We start from the raw sequence: 15,121 nt of genomic DNA on the forward strand, positions 1-15,121 counted from the left end.
ATCAATTTTCAATGGCAACTCCTAGAATGTGAAGTTCTTTATATTAAGAACCGTCTTCAATGATTGCAATAAAGATGATATTTAAATATTTTGCTTAGTTCATTGACCCGTCGTGAATAAAAATAGCGACAACTTCATTATTGATAACAATTAATGTAATCATAAAAGCAATATCAATGTCTCCAGAAAAAAATACATTATTTTATGAAGAAGCTTAAACTTACATTATTCATTCAGAGCTTAACGTCCGTGATTCTGACGAACCAGATAATGAATTTTGAAAAAAAATGTAGTAGATAGTTGCTGTCTGTGATAGTTAAGTTGTAAGATATTTAATTTACTGAAGTAAAAAAAAAGTAAACTTGTTAAAAATGCTTTAAAACTAATCATTACTCGATCAAATACCCAGGATCATACTAATTTGAAAAGATTGCTACGAATCAAAGGATTTGTCCAAATACAATAATTTGTCTGCTTAACTTTTAAACATATCATTAAAGTATATAAAATACAAATTAACATATATTTGGCGAGTAAACTCAAATGTGGAAGTCACGATGTACGCTTGAATCGGTTTCTGCAACTAACAGTACCTACTTATCAACTATGACTAACGGATGTCTTAAAACCATGTGTGAAAGTCAATTTTAATGAATGGGATTTTGATTCAATATATCTGATTTACAAGAAGGGTGCTAAATTTAACAAAATTAATAAAATTATGAAAATTAAGAAATTATGAAATCCAAAGAAAATGTCTGGTTTCTGTTTCTTGGCTAAGTTGAGGAAACAAATTGGATGTTTTATAAACCTGAAGTGGTTGTTTCGATAACAAGGAAAGTTTTGGAAAACGCCTTCGAATAGGTTAACTAACCTTTGTTCCATTGTCAACACAATGGTTCTTAAATTACATTCCAAGACTGGACAAAGAGCGTTTACAAGAGATATTTTACATTACTCAATGAATTGATACATTATAATTGTTTGCATTAACAGTTTGAATACTCGGGAATGAATACTTTTGCTAAGAAAGTAATATCAAAAAAGACAAATCTTTAAAAGCAGACTGTTACGAGCAGTATGCCAACCTAGTTTATAAAGCTCACAGCTCAACCTTGTCTCCTGGCAGACGTCCAAATAACTTGATTCCAGAAGTCCATAACAACTTCTACCAGACAACAAATAAGAAATAAATTTGACTTTTATGAAAATACATTGCTTTTACTAGAAGTTCTAAGAAAAAAATACAAACAATAATCACTCCAGAGACAATAATCACAAATCACTACAGAGATAAAGAAAGTCAAACACAGAGTCAATGACATTCTCTCATTTTTAAATCCCATCGCTCGATCACATTGGATTTAAAGATTCATAGTAATGCAACATGTTCGAGAGTCATAGTAATTTGTTTTCGATAAAAAACCGGTTTCACAAGGAAACATTTAATCATACATACCAAGAAACAAGATAACGTCTCGTCATCAAACCGAGAGCTAAATTAGTTTCTAATAATGTTTTTGCATTTATCACAAACGCCAAAATAAATGCTTGTCGACGAAAATAACTAAGTAAAAAAAACTAAAATGACCTGTAAGGGCAATTTCGTTTTTTGAACATATACCTACAAGACACGAGTAGGTATGAGATGTATGCATTTCAAGAAAATAAAGCGACTAAATGAATTGTACTCCATAAAACATAAGGCTGCAAATGTTTCTATGACCAACACTTCCTAACTTGGATATATGGTTTCACGATAACGACAATCTTTTCACATTTATATTTTTCTCATAAATATACTAGTAGTTGATCTATTAGGTCACCATTTATAATATCTGGCAGAGATCGACATCGCCCCTAAACCGTTTTATCATACGGTGCGAGGTACGGTGGTGGATTTGTGGTAAATTACACACAACTTTACTTATTTTTCAAGTCTTTGAAGCAAAAATCGAACTATGTAAGGAATGGGCATTACAAATTGTGGCAAAGAAGCTGGCAATGTACGGTAATATAATTTAAAATTTTACCGTATTCTCCATGCATTGTTTTAAACCCTTCTGCATGACTAACGAGGCATAGATAAATGTGATAGCTCATTGTTAGCCGTTTAAAAGACACTGACGGCTATCTAAAGCCATTGTGATGCTAAATTAAACGCCTCTCAGATACAACGGTCCTCCAACAAATACTTAGTGAGACTATACGAGTCATAAGAAACTAAACGACCGACTTCTTATGACAATGCATCATTGGAGACTACAATATCCATTCCCAGCTTATGCTCTTTGAAATATGAGAAGAGGAAGCGAAACTGTAGCTACCAATTTTCATAATACAACTACAATTATTATAATAATTATTGTAGTATAAAAATAATTATAATTAAGCATAAAAGTAGAAAAATTATACATTGCATTTTACAGTGAGTTAAATGAATTGTCTAAACATTATTTTATATTTAAAGGCTTTTGTAGAATGAGTAGTGGTAAGTTAATTAGTTGTAAATTACAAATATTTTACTTGTAATTTACAACTTATCAATTTTCTATATATATTGACTACGGATCTTATATTATTAAAAACACAATACCATTAAACTATTTTTTTTAGTTAAATTATATGTGACATAAAAAATATATATATTTTAAATATTGTGTTCTTTGTTCGATAGCCAACACAGATAAAAGCATGAATCAATATCGCGTTAATAAAAAAAACGCTAACGCTCTGAATGAATATCGCAAGTCATCTGAAAACAAACAAAATAATAAAAAATTACAAACATTAATAACTAAAACACTCGTACCAAGACGCTGTTAGATTTTATTTCGAAAAAGAAAAAGTATCTGCCAATGCTTTCGTAGTTACAAGGTTTTAAAAATATATACAACAGAAGGTATACCAGAAACCATACAATATATCCCAGATCAGATATTCAGTTAGAAGATACGGCTTCTAATTTATAAGAAACTTGTAAGTTTACAATTACAATATATTATTATAGTCAATCACTTTACCGTTTGAACATATTTAATCCCAAGGCAATCTACTAAATACTAGCTAAAATTAACTAGTACTTTATGAAAAGGGTCAGCGATTAAAATCAACCAATTAAGAGAACAAGTTCTAAGGTCCAGTTATTAGTAACGCAGTAAAGCTAGAAACAGGCAAAACGCACTGTAGGTCACACTAAAGCCGTGTATGCATTGACACGGCGCCTAGTTATAATACAAGGAACGCTACGAAACATGTCAATAGCAATACAAGGAACACTATGAAACACGTCAGTCTTCGAATCCGCATCTTTCAGTTTAGCTCTGCCATGATACGTCTTTCTGTGACGTATTTCCTACTGTTCCTTCTAATCCTTGTAGTTAAGTGATATGTTTCACATTCCTTGTAATACAACTGTAGTAGACGTGTCATCGGATTTATCGATTTTAGCGTATATGTGAGTGAAACCTTGTGATTACGAAACCAACAAATACCTCCAGCATTTACATTTTTCGCACCTAATCCTTTATCTATTCTTGAAGTCCAAATTACCTTTTATACATACGAAGAGACGCTTAGTGATACAGTGAAGTGTTAGTAAGCTGAATGTAGGTACAGTTTATAAGATTAAAAGTAAATTCAATTGTTGAAATCGAAACTAGGCAAACAGATATAATTTTTTTCAAGATATTTATATTTATTTATACATATTAATTTAATTTCTAATTTATTAAAGCGTCGAGTGTCCGACTTATGTCTATTGTTAGTTCAAGTGATTGTAGTCGTCTAAGGTTTCATCCGAAAAACGATCGTAATTCTTAATCAGATTCGGTAAAACTGATAGATCGTAGACAAAGAACAAAGATCGTAGACAAAAACAACAAACAAGACAAACAATGGGTCAGTTTGCTAAAGTTTACTCCAGTGAAAGCGTTCATTTTCCACAAGTGAACGAGCATTATGGAACATATTTTTTTGGCAGAAAGGTTCATTTATTGTCAAATTCTTTAACAGTTCAGTGTCCGTTTAACTTAAATATACTTTCAATTTGTGAGACTTTTCGATTTCAATTTCAACAATTTCTAAATAAGAACCACACAAGCAACAATCTTACGTCACCACCGCACACCACAAACCAAATGTCCTCACAGCATCCCAGTTATGTATATACATTGTACACTACTAACCAAGGCAGGAATTCCAAGGATTCTTGTTTATCCCGAAAACTAGGGAGTAAATCAAGCAAACACTTTAGCAAATTGTCAGTAAATGTTACAACTAATTAGATATTTCAAAGAACTTATAAGCTAATCAGTATTACTAGATTACAATTTTGCATATCAGAATAAATTAATGATTCTGAAATGCAATTCTTCTATTCTCTGAAATGGTTTAAGAAATGATAACTACTGCAATTTTGGTATTTACGATAGCTTTAAAAATCTCAAATGTACAGGTAATTTGCTCATAACTTCTTTGATAACATATAGAAAGCTAGTTATTATATTCATTTCTATTTTTAAAATTCACTAATGTTTAGCAGTCTTGCAAGTTTTGCTTTAGCTTAAGCATGCAATTTGATCCAATTGGTTTTACGGTCCAAGTATTGGTTTCAATTATATTGTAGAATTTGTAGAATCGATCATTGACAAAGTATTGCTATTTATTAATTGATGCATTACCAAATTGTCGATCATACATGACATGACAATAATAAAGACGTCTTTAAACTAGAAGTTTTGAAACTGAAGATAATTTCAATTTTTACTAGCCTCAAGTGGCGTAAAGAAATTTATCTAATGTAAATATTTACATCGGCGTTACAGTTTGTTGTCAACACACAAATAATAAAGATGTCAAGATTGTGTGAAATATTGGTTGGATTACTCGTCGTTATAGGGGGATAAATGTTACTTGTTAGTTTTACGTTACAACAACTTCTTAATCTGTTTGTTTCGTAAAAATTAAGCCAATTCCTGTATCCAAATAAACTGAAGCTGGCCAGCTATCGTTCAGAGAACTTGAAATCTATCAAGTATAAAACTAACAGCAAATTGTGCAAGAGTTACGAAAATAAAACTTATTCTCACCATGTTTCTGAAATATTAAATTATAATAAATAATATTCAAGTAACTGAAACCGCTGATCAGCCGCATTTTAACGTGTCAACTAGTGCCGTATGTACACAAGTATACATACCCTAGTTGGACCTGTCCCATATGTTTGTTGGGGTCGTCGGATATCAGGGCGCGCGTCATCGACTCAGTGGTACTGGCACCACCCTCGTGCTAGCGGACAAACAAACGTGTAGACAGACAAACGCCCCAATGACGTCACAAGACTAGAAGCGGCACCCACGATTATAATGAACATGTCCATGATAAGACTCGTGAATTGATTGCTTGTTGTAGTAAAAAAAATAGCGCCAATGCGTCTTCAAAATGCTTACAGTAATCTAATTTGAAAAACCAAAAAAAAGCTTTTACTGTGTTAGTAGTTACAACATCTACAAAAGTGTTTAATACATTTTAATTAACAAATCCGTAACTCTTTTTTGGTACTCGAAAAAGAAAAGTGAACAGTGTAGCTACGATGATGAATACAAACTCATAATGGCATGCAAATATGACAAATACAGAAAGCATGACGATATGGAAACGGAGAAATTTTGAATAAGAAGTTGACCCATATGAGAAAACACGCGAAATGGACTTCAAAAATAAATCGTGGTCGACAAACGTTGTTAGTTAAAAACTCACTCAGGCAGCAGTCGATTAGCACTCGATAGGGGGCTCGACTAAACCTATACATAAGCGTCGTATTAGAATTCGGAATTAAAGGGTGACGTCGGTGCTACACTAAGCTATTCATTCCATCACACAAGAAGTATAGAGGTGTTAATTTGATAATGTACTATAAACGGGCTGTCTCCAATGCTTGCCTGAGTGGTGAGCCGTAGACTCCCGTATCAGCGTCACAGTACAAGCGCTGGAAAGATAATATCGCTCTGAGACCTGTTCTGACTCCTGGAGTCACCCCTCGAGCTGAAGGAGTCAGAGCACGTCGGAGAAGATTGAAGCCGATAGTACACCGATCATCTCCCATCGAGGCAGAGCATTTTGCAATACTGAAAAGTTAGATGACAACATCAGTACGAATGGGATGTGCGGAAAACATTAGTGTGTCGCATTTTTAATACTGAGAAATGCATTGTTTGTTAAAGATTGTGCATGTTTCGCGTACTGACGACGTCATAAGAATTTTGAGCATTGAAAAATGCTTGCCAATGCCACGGGTGAATCGGTCTGCATTTGTCATTAAAGTTAATCTGCATACCCCAGCTTCAGCGCTTGCCCTCCCGCCATGAGGCCCTCCTCCCCCAGAAGCGTCACTTGTTCCTCCTCGCGCGACGGGTCCGCCATCTTGTGTACAGAAGCGCCGAAATGGCGCCAAGGTCAATAACGCGTTCAATGTCAATGTCACATTTTAATTAACTTGTCGCGAATTAATTCCAGCGGACATTGAATAATCAAAACGAGCCGCAGATTCGATTACCAAACAGTCGATCAGCAATCAATCCAGGCGTTTAATTAATTTTGGACGAAAAATATGACATTGACCTTGATTTGTAACTTTCCAAAGGCACCTAACGGTGTATCGGGTTTCTTTTAAATCGAAATTTTAAAGATAATTTCAATTCTCTTGTACATGTACGTCATACTTCAATGAAGACCCACGACCTCAGTTTTAATAGACAGAAAGTGTTAACGAACTCTGAACAGAGAGGCAGTGCGAAGAGATTTAGTGTACGTACTGTGAGTAGTTTACAACGCTTCCTGGGTCAGTTAGACCGATTTATAATGAAACATCGCTTGTAAAGAAAAAATAACAAATTATAACAAAAATGAGTAAAACTAAACACCAATGATTGAGTAAATAAATTCTTATCGTTTTGGAGCTAGTTTTTTTTCTACAACAGCATGGCATCAAGCATCAACTGTTAACATTATATTAGTTAAATAATTACAAATAAATGAATTGATATGTAATATTCAAGTCAACACTGAATTTAATGTATACCTAATAATGTCAAAACTTGACAATTAACTGTATGAATGTATCAATTATGACGTCATAAATTTTGAGTCTACTAAAAATTCAGGGTACATGCATCCCTAACAAGTTAAAACGTAAATGTGTAAGTAACATTAAGTTAATTGTTATACATATATTCGAATTTCGAATGAATAAAATCAGAAATTTATAGTCAAAAAGGATTTCTAGAAGTATCAAAATACATAAATTGATCATGAATATACGACTCATGTGACTATTCTAGTTTGAATTTAATAATTTTATTATCACAGAAACTAATCACGATGTTTAAATTTGACAAAACATTATTTTTGCTGCCCGACTTGTTTTTTATTTCACACAAAAAGGGTGACACAAAACAGGTCTTTAAGGAAATTGAATCAAATTCCTGATATGCAAACATAAAAAATTCGGCGGATTATCTACACCAGTTTTGACGTTTGACATTAAGGGTAGGCGTAGACAGCTTCAGCTCTTCAGCTGTTCTGAGCCGATTACAGCTATACTAGATTTTAGGACGATGCAGATAAAAGGCAGCATGTGTCCATCTACAATATTTTTTATTCCACTACAAGTTAGGCCTTATGGTAAATGATGTAATCAAAGATGTTAGTGGGCTAACATGTTAGGGGTAGAATGAAATCCACAAAACTATCACATTCTACACGGCATCATACCGGAACGCTAAACCATTTGGTCGGTATGCTGGTAACTAGCCACGGCCAATGCCAAATCTCTATTCTGCGTTCTCAGAACGGCTGAAACACAGTAAAAATATATACAAGTTTTTACTGTGGCTCAACTGTCTGCGCGAGCCCTTAACATTATTGCCTTCGAGATTGCCATAATGAATTTGACGTAACGCCTCACAAGGATATCACCGTATCTTATCTGAACGATTAATTTACAAGCCCCAACTACACTACGAGGTGGCTTACGTAAACAACAAATATTACATAGATTACTATTATATCGATAAATAGTCAAAGTCAAAGTCTATCTCACGAAATCTGTTGTACAAAGTAATGCAATAACGACTGCGTTTAATTGACCATTAAGGAAATCGCTATGATATACTGACTACTGACAAGAGTTAAAAGTTTCTATTAAATGTAATGTTTATGTCTAATGAAAATAGGTGTCAAGCTATTTGAAATTTTTCGTATTACATTATCAGACGTATACATACGTTTACATCCGCAAAACTCGAAGGCAGTTAAGTACATACAAATAAAAATGCATTTATAGTAACAATAGTCAGAAAACTCTCCTTGGTTTGATCCTTAATGTACAACAAATTCATCCTAACTAAACTAGCCGTCGTGAGATTTTTTTACATTAATAATATTTAAAAATCTTGCCCAACATAGATTAATTATTATTTAACGATTCATTGCTAAGCAACATATTGACAAATAAATCATTGATAATTTAAAAAAAGCTACTCAATACAAAGATAGCTTTAATTAACAATAGTAGTATAATTCACAGAAGTGTCTGATGCCTTAGCATGGTGAGTGAGACTTACCTCGTCAAAGAATACTTGCGTCTTCCTCAATATGTGTTTGAGTTCGGTCAGCTCGAGGTAATTCCTCTTCAGGGCTTCTGCGTTCTGGTTGACTTCGCGCAGTTCATTTTCGAGCTTTTCGAATGTGGCCTATGATTGAATATGAAAATTAAAGTCTTACTTTAAAGTTTTTTAAACTCCCGATAATTATGAAAATTCATAAATTTTTAGCTTTCTTGCATTAAACGTGACATTTTTCATTACATGAAGTATAAACATAAACACATAAATAAATTAGTAATTTTGTTTGAACACCCATACAAATCTAACGATATCACTAAACGACGACGATTATTGAGTGGATTTCTAAAAATGCACCATATACTAAATATGGAGCTTTTTTAGCGATCTGAGGAACCGCAACAAAATTAAATCCTTTAAATCCCTGTAGCTCCATTAGCAATGATCGCAGATACCCTGTTATTTGATTTACTATTAGCATACTCTTAATTTATGTACAATTTGAAATACTGCCGTTATTCCTATTAATCACATTCTGGTCTGAAATATCAAAGCCCATTGACATTATATTTATTGACATACTGAATACTTCATTTGGTATAAAATACTTTTTATCCAGTAGACAGGTCTGTTAAGATCGTCTTATATTCGTAACGAAGGAATCGTTAACAGAATCGCAGCAGCGTTACCGAGTGATTTAGGCGAGCGCAAAATCTGTGCCAGACAACTTGAAGACTAGAAGGAAGGAGGCGGCGCTAAGTGTATAGCCTTTCTCTAAAGACATCAAGCTTTAGACTCACGACTCGACACACAGGCCAAGATGCCTCAGCCCCGAAAAGGGCTGGAAGAAATCACCGGGGGCGCAAGTTCCCCCGCGTCTTACTCAAGCCAAGACACCAAGCCTTAAGGCCCACCTGACACTCTCGGGAGTAGATGACCCTACTGCCCAACTGCTGCCAGAGTCTCATCGGATACTCGAATATCGACTTTGGGGAACGTTTTTATGGAGTTTGTGCTCAATTCTAATGCGACATTCATTCCTGAACTATTGTAATGATCATACGTACGTAACAGGAGATACAATATAATGTCGGAGCGAGTAGGAACCGCCAACCGAAACCCTCGGTGGGCGATTCCAACTCGCACTTATCCAGTTAATTATTGTAATCAAGATAATTGTGATAGTGGAAGATCATCGTCTCGTCGTTCGTCGTTATCAACCCATATACGGCTCACTGCTGAGCTCGAGTCTCCTCTCAGAATGAGAGGGGTTAGGCCAATAGTCTACCACGCTGGCCCAATGCGGATTGGCAGACTTCACACACGCAGAGAATTAAGAATTCTCTGGCGTGTAGGTTTCCTCACGATGTTTTTCCTTCACCGTTTGAGACACGTGATATTTAATTTCTTAAAATGCACACAACTGAAAAGTTGGAGGTGCATGCCCCGGACCGGATTCGAACCCACACCCTCCGGAAATGGAGGCAGAGGTCATATCCACCGGGCTATCATGTCTGATCATAGTCTATCAAGTGCTAAATTCACTAGTATATATTTTTTGTTTTAATTCTTGATCACACACATATTAGCATAATAGATATGGTTATCGATTATTATTTATTATATTTAATACAAGTCAATGATATTGCTAACTGGTGGTTATTACGTTATTATCATAGTTTAGCAAACATCCACCTGTCTTTAAATGTACGTTCGTTAGATAAATACTATAAAGAGTTATCAATGCTCATAAAGATCTGCTTTCTAACCTACTATAGCAGTTCCTGGTATGAGTTGCTATATTACTTATTGTATTGTTATATTATGTAGAAATAACATAGCAACATAACATAACAATAAAACAGTATAATATTAAATATTAGTATGTTATACTTTTACTAAAAAATTGTTTAGCATATACCTACCATTATTTATTGTAGGAGTACACCTATTGTTAAGCGCATCAGTGATGATTTCTCCAATTGTGTGATGATGAAGTGATGATTTAATTGCACACAGAAAAATACTGCACATCGTAATCGTAGTCGTAAGAATGCCCATCAGTAGGCTTGACATACGGCCAACGACATATCTCGCGAAGAGACATAGACAAATAGCGACGCAACCGGAAATATCCCTTTCATTGCATTGGGACGAGGGAGATGGGACAGGGACAATTTCGCCGCCATTAGTCGACATTTGACTATTTCTCTTCACGAGATATGTCGCTGGTAGCATAATAATCCAACAGAAATAAAAACGCTTACAACTTACGAGTATGACCATTTTAGGAAGATGATTTATTTAGATTCCCTAAAGTTTTGCCCAATTTCCTCAAATGAGCTTTTTCAACAATGCATTAAGAGCTCACCTCAAGGCATTTTTTTGTTTTTTGATATGATTGATATATTTTATCTTAAACATAGGTATTTGCTTCTTCGGTGCTTTGTCGCCATCCCAAAAGTTGGGCACTAAGAGCTCACCTCAAGGTCAATCATCTCCCTCGGCTGGGGCGCCTCAGGCACCTCGCCCGGTATCTCCAGCATGGGGATGCCGTCTCTCCTGATCTCCTTCTCCAGGTAGCGCAGCTTCCGCTCCATCTCATCGCAGCGCCGCACCTCGTTGACGAACTTGCGTTGGAACGCGTTGACATCTGGGTTGAGCTGTTGTAGATAACAAAAGTAAAATTAAATAATAAATAAATATTTTTATATGTAGGTACTAAGTATTCAGATACTCAAAGCCCAAGGTGCTGAAATGACGACCTCGCACCGGATAGCGCAGTGTTGGGACTAGTTGGACAAAGGACATCAAGCGGGTTGCTGGATGCTTGCGGCTCATGACCGTTATGTTTGGAAGTCCATGCAAGAGGCCTATGTCTAGCAGTGGACGTCCATCGGCTGTTGGACGTCCACTGCTAGACAATGATGATGATGATGATGATGATGATGATGATGATGATGATGATGATGATGATGATGATGATGAAGTATTCAGAACCTCAAAGATGATGATGGAAAGCGCTTGCTTGCCTATTCTTATTTCTTTTGACATCAAATTGAATGATTCGGTTTCAGTTTTTGTAAATTGGTTTTGACTGCAATTTCAGCTGGAAACTGTTTTTTGGAGAAATCTAAGCCGAAAGTTCCGTCGAACACGAGTAAACGCAAGTTGAAAGGGCATCTATATATTCGCAGGAAGGAGGAATTACATAATATTGTACACATTACAATAATATTGAATCTACCAGTTACTTTTACGCTTTTTTGCTTTGCAGCACCATAGCAATATCGAGAAGAGATAAAAACAAATGTTATTTCTGCTTCTTTTGTTTCTTCTGTGATTTTTGGAGTCGCAGTAAAACCAATAGGGACATGATATATGGAAATATGTATCTAAACTTTAACTATCAATGTTCAAAGCATAATGAAAAAATGGTCGATGTCATTAAATCCACAATTTAATAATTGAATACATTAGGAAGCCACACTCAAAAGCATTGTTATGCAACAGATATAGTCAAGGAGCTTGGTATTATCGTATCTAGCGCCACTTGTGTGTATAAGTACTACCTGTTTGGAATGTAATATATTTAGAAGATTAATTAGCTATTATTATAGATAGTGTTTGAATGGAAAATATTTAGTAGACAAAAATATAAGCTACTATATTTTTTATTAATGTTAATCTGCTCCTTTTACCATTGAATTTTACCTCTTTCTGTAGATATATATTCTTTATGTATTATAAACAGGTAAAGTTTATGGAGGAGGTAATCTCTGGATCTAATAAACCAATTTTGAAAATTCTTTTACCATTAGAAAGCCCCGTTACCTGTGAGTATATTGTTTATTCCCATATTCTCACAGGAATGGGAACTACGCGCATAAAACCGCGGGGCGTCTGCTAGTCTTTAATAAATTAAGAAAATGTAATTTAACTGCAGAAAAACTGTGTAATATGTAATTTCTTTCAAGCTGCCATTTGCTGATATTCTAGATTAATAGGTTAAATATTACCAAATGGTGTGCTTAAAGCATAGGAACTACCAAAATATTTTTAGTAGGTCTGACATGCAACCAAAAACATATCAAGCAGCATATAATAATCAGAAATATCCCTATCTTTTCCATTGTGTTGGAACTGGGATTGGTTGACATTTGTCTATTTCTCTTCACAAGACATTTGTTGTTTGCATGCTAGGCCTACATGAAACTTGATAATTAATGTAATTAATAAAACTTTATACAAGGATTTTGATAACCATACTTAATTTTTGCAATTACAAAAAAAAAGTAAAACTCATTCAACATTTGATAATTTATTTACAGTTGTGTAATGTATTATCAGTAAGTAATACCAACATTTTATTGTAAAGTTGATAAAAATTGGGAGTGTTCTAATTACTTTAATCAAATCACATGATTTGATTACTGTAACACATGATTAATCAGTGAATTTGGATTTGGTATATTTATCATGTCTACAGCTCTATGTCTCTAGCTCTACCTAATACAAGACTAAAAAAAGACATGACCTCTGCCTCTGATTCCAGAGGGTGTGGGTTAGAATTCGGCCTGGGGAATGCACCTCCAACTTTTCAGTTGTGTGCATTTTAAGAAATTAAATATCACATGTCTCAGTGAAGGAAAAACATAGTGATGAAACCTGCATACCAAAGAAGTTTCTTATTTGAGATGATAGATGATGGTGATTGTTGATCATATACTTTGACAGAAAAGTAACGAGGCAGGTCCTATACAATAATTGATCTGAGGATAGTGATGATATTGATGAGCAGGCCAGCATTGTAGATGTGTTTGGTCTATACCAAAATGGGATGACATAATTTGGAGCCAAAAGTATTACAATGGAAACCTTAATATATCAAATATTGATACCTACCAAAAGATTAATGTTTGTATAACTTCATACTTGGAAATTCCAAAAACGACATTTCAAGGTAACTGAATCACACCTACTGTATTGAAGCTAGAATGTAATTAAATAATTACTTAGCATCTTTATATGGATGTGTGAAGTGAAGATCATTGTTAACAAGCAGTTGTTACATGTGCTTTATTTAGCTGTTTTAGGGCGATAGTCATCATTTTGCTGTTTTAGAGGACAGGTTTTTATGATATAGGCTACTGTTTGATTGCTATCAAACTTGATGATGATATTTATGAGCTTAAGGTCACCCAGAAGATGCATAACCTTCCTCTGGACTTGAATGTCTTATATTTATAAATTGTACACTAACAATTATTATGATAATACAATAAATATTGACCATTATTTATAGCCTATATTTAAATTTTTAATCATAATAAGTATAGGTAATAAGTTTCTAATCCTGTTTTTTAAACTTTCTTAGTTTACACTTTTAAGCACATAAATAATTTTTGGAAAATCCTAACTCTGTTTGTAGTAACAGTAGTTTGTAATAAAAATTATAAAAAGAAGTGAAAAAAAAAACTCTGCTTTCGCTTTTTTCTTTAAAAAATCATCATTTATAGTAAACATGCAAATAGCAACTCAATTTTATTTCTTTAGATGTAAATAATAATTTTATGAGTTAAATACTTACTGTAAACCCAGGATTTTATTTTATTAGCTAAAGTAATAACAATTAATTATTATCGTTTGAACTGTGAATCAAAACAGCCACAATAAAGTTCAGAGATCTCATTACAATGACTGATCATCACCTATGCACCTCAAATGCTATTTAAGTCCTGTATCAGTGTTATAATACAATCTAAGTTATGGTCATTAATTACATCAACATGTCTGAGAACTTATAACCAAACTTATGATGGTGAAAAGTTATTGATCCTTTGAACTGTATAAAACGAGGTCGTAGAGTTTAATTTTCCATGGACTTAAAATTATCAAATTTGGGTCACAGAACCTACTTTCTACTATGTTCAAGACACTTTCCTTAAATAAATCTTAAGGAGCCAGGGAATGGGTAAATGCGGCAAACGAAAGGGGCGTTTTACACTTACATCGCGAAACTGCACCAGGCCTAATTCTCCGAGCTCCGACACGCAGGCATAAGCTGCTTCACTCTGAAGAAAAAGTTGACACAAAGTCATTTCCTCACTGCGAAACAACGACCCCATTTTGCTGGGTTTACTATCACTATTCACGGAAAAATAAAACCAATATTAGCTACGTCCGTCGCATCCGTGGGCGAACGGACCTCGGCGACGACGAAACCGAAATAAAATGGAAATCGATCAATAAGATTTTCCAGCGGACGGACTCGTCATTCATGCGCAACGCGACATTTGAGGAATGATACCATACTAAAAAAATATTTACGCCACTGGTGGAGAAATGTCCTAAATTATTTAAATAATAGTCTTCACAATTTTTATTTAAATGACTTGAAGTTGAACTAGTCTCAAGATAGAATAGAAAAAAATAATTACTTCACAATTTATGTATGTTTATGTATGTAACTCTATTAGGAAATTTGTAGTACTAAA

At 34.3% G+C, this 15,121-nt stretch overlaps 1 protein-coding gene across 5 annotated transcripts in view; it reads right to left on the minus strand.

Annotated features, from left to right (window-relative positions):
- The window catches only part of LOC112052636 (V-type proton ATPase 116 kDa subunit a 1), a 36,484-nt gene extending 21,553 nt beyond the window's left edge, over positions 1 to 14,931 (minus strand). For 2 of the 5 annotated variants that reach the window (XM_052884878.1, XM_052884874.1), the window contains exons 1-5: positions 14,636 to 14,931; positions 11,108 to 11,287; positions 8,625 to 8,753; positions 5,201 to 5,289; positions 4,188 to 4,226 (exon numbers count right to left, since the gene is read on the minus strand). In XM_052884878.1, the coding sequence (XP_052740838.1) occupies positions 4,188 to 4,226; positions 5,201 to 5,289; positions 8,625 to 8,753; positions 11,108 to 11,287; positions 14,636 to 14,752 (554 nt within the window). In that variant the 5' untranslated portion in view covers positions 14,753 to 14,931. Of the gene's footprint in view, positions 1 to 4,187; positions 4,227 to 5,200; positions 5,290 to 5,942; positions 5,990 to 6,337; positions 6,424 to 8,624; positions 8,754 to 11,107; positions 11,288 to 14,635 lie in introns of all 5 variants that reach the window. The other 3 variants (XM_052884875.1, XM_052884877.1, XM_052884876.1) reach the window with 3 other exon arrangements.
- Between the last annotated feature and the right edge of the window lie 190 nt (positions 14,932 to 15,121).

This window comes from Bicyclus anynana, chromosome 12 (assembly GCF_947172395.1).
Source record: "Bicyclus anynana chromosome 12, ilBicAnyn1.1, whole genome shotgun sequence".
Classification (NCBI taxonomy): domain Eukaryota; kingdom Metazoa; phylum Arthropoda; class Insecta; order Lepidoptera; family Nymphalidae; genus Bicyclus; species Bicyclus anynana.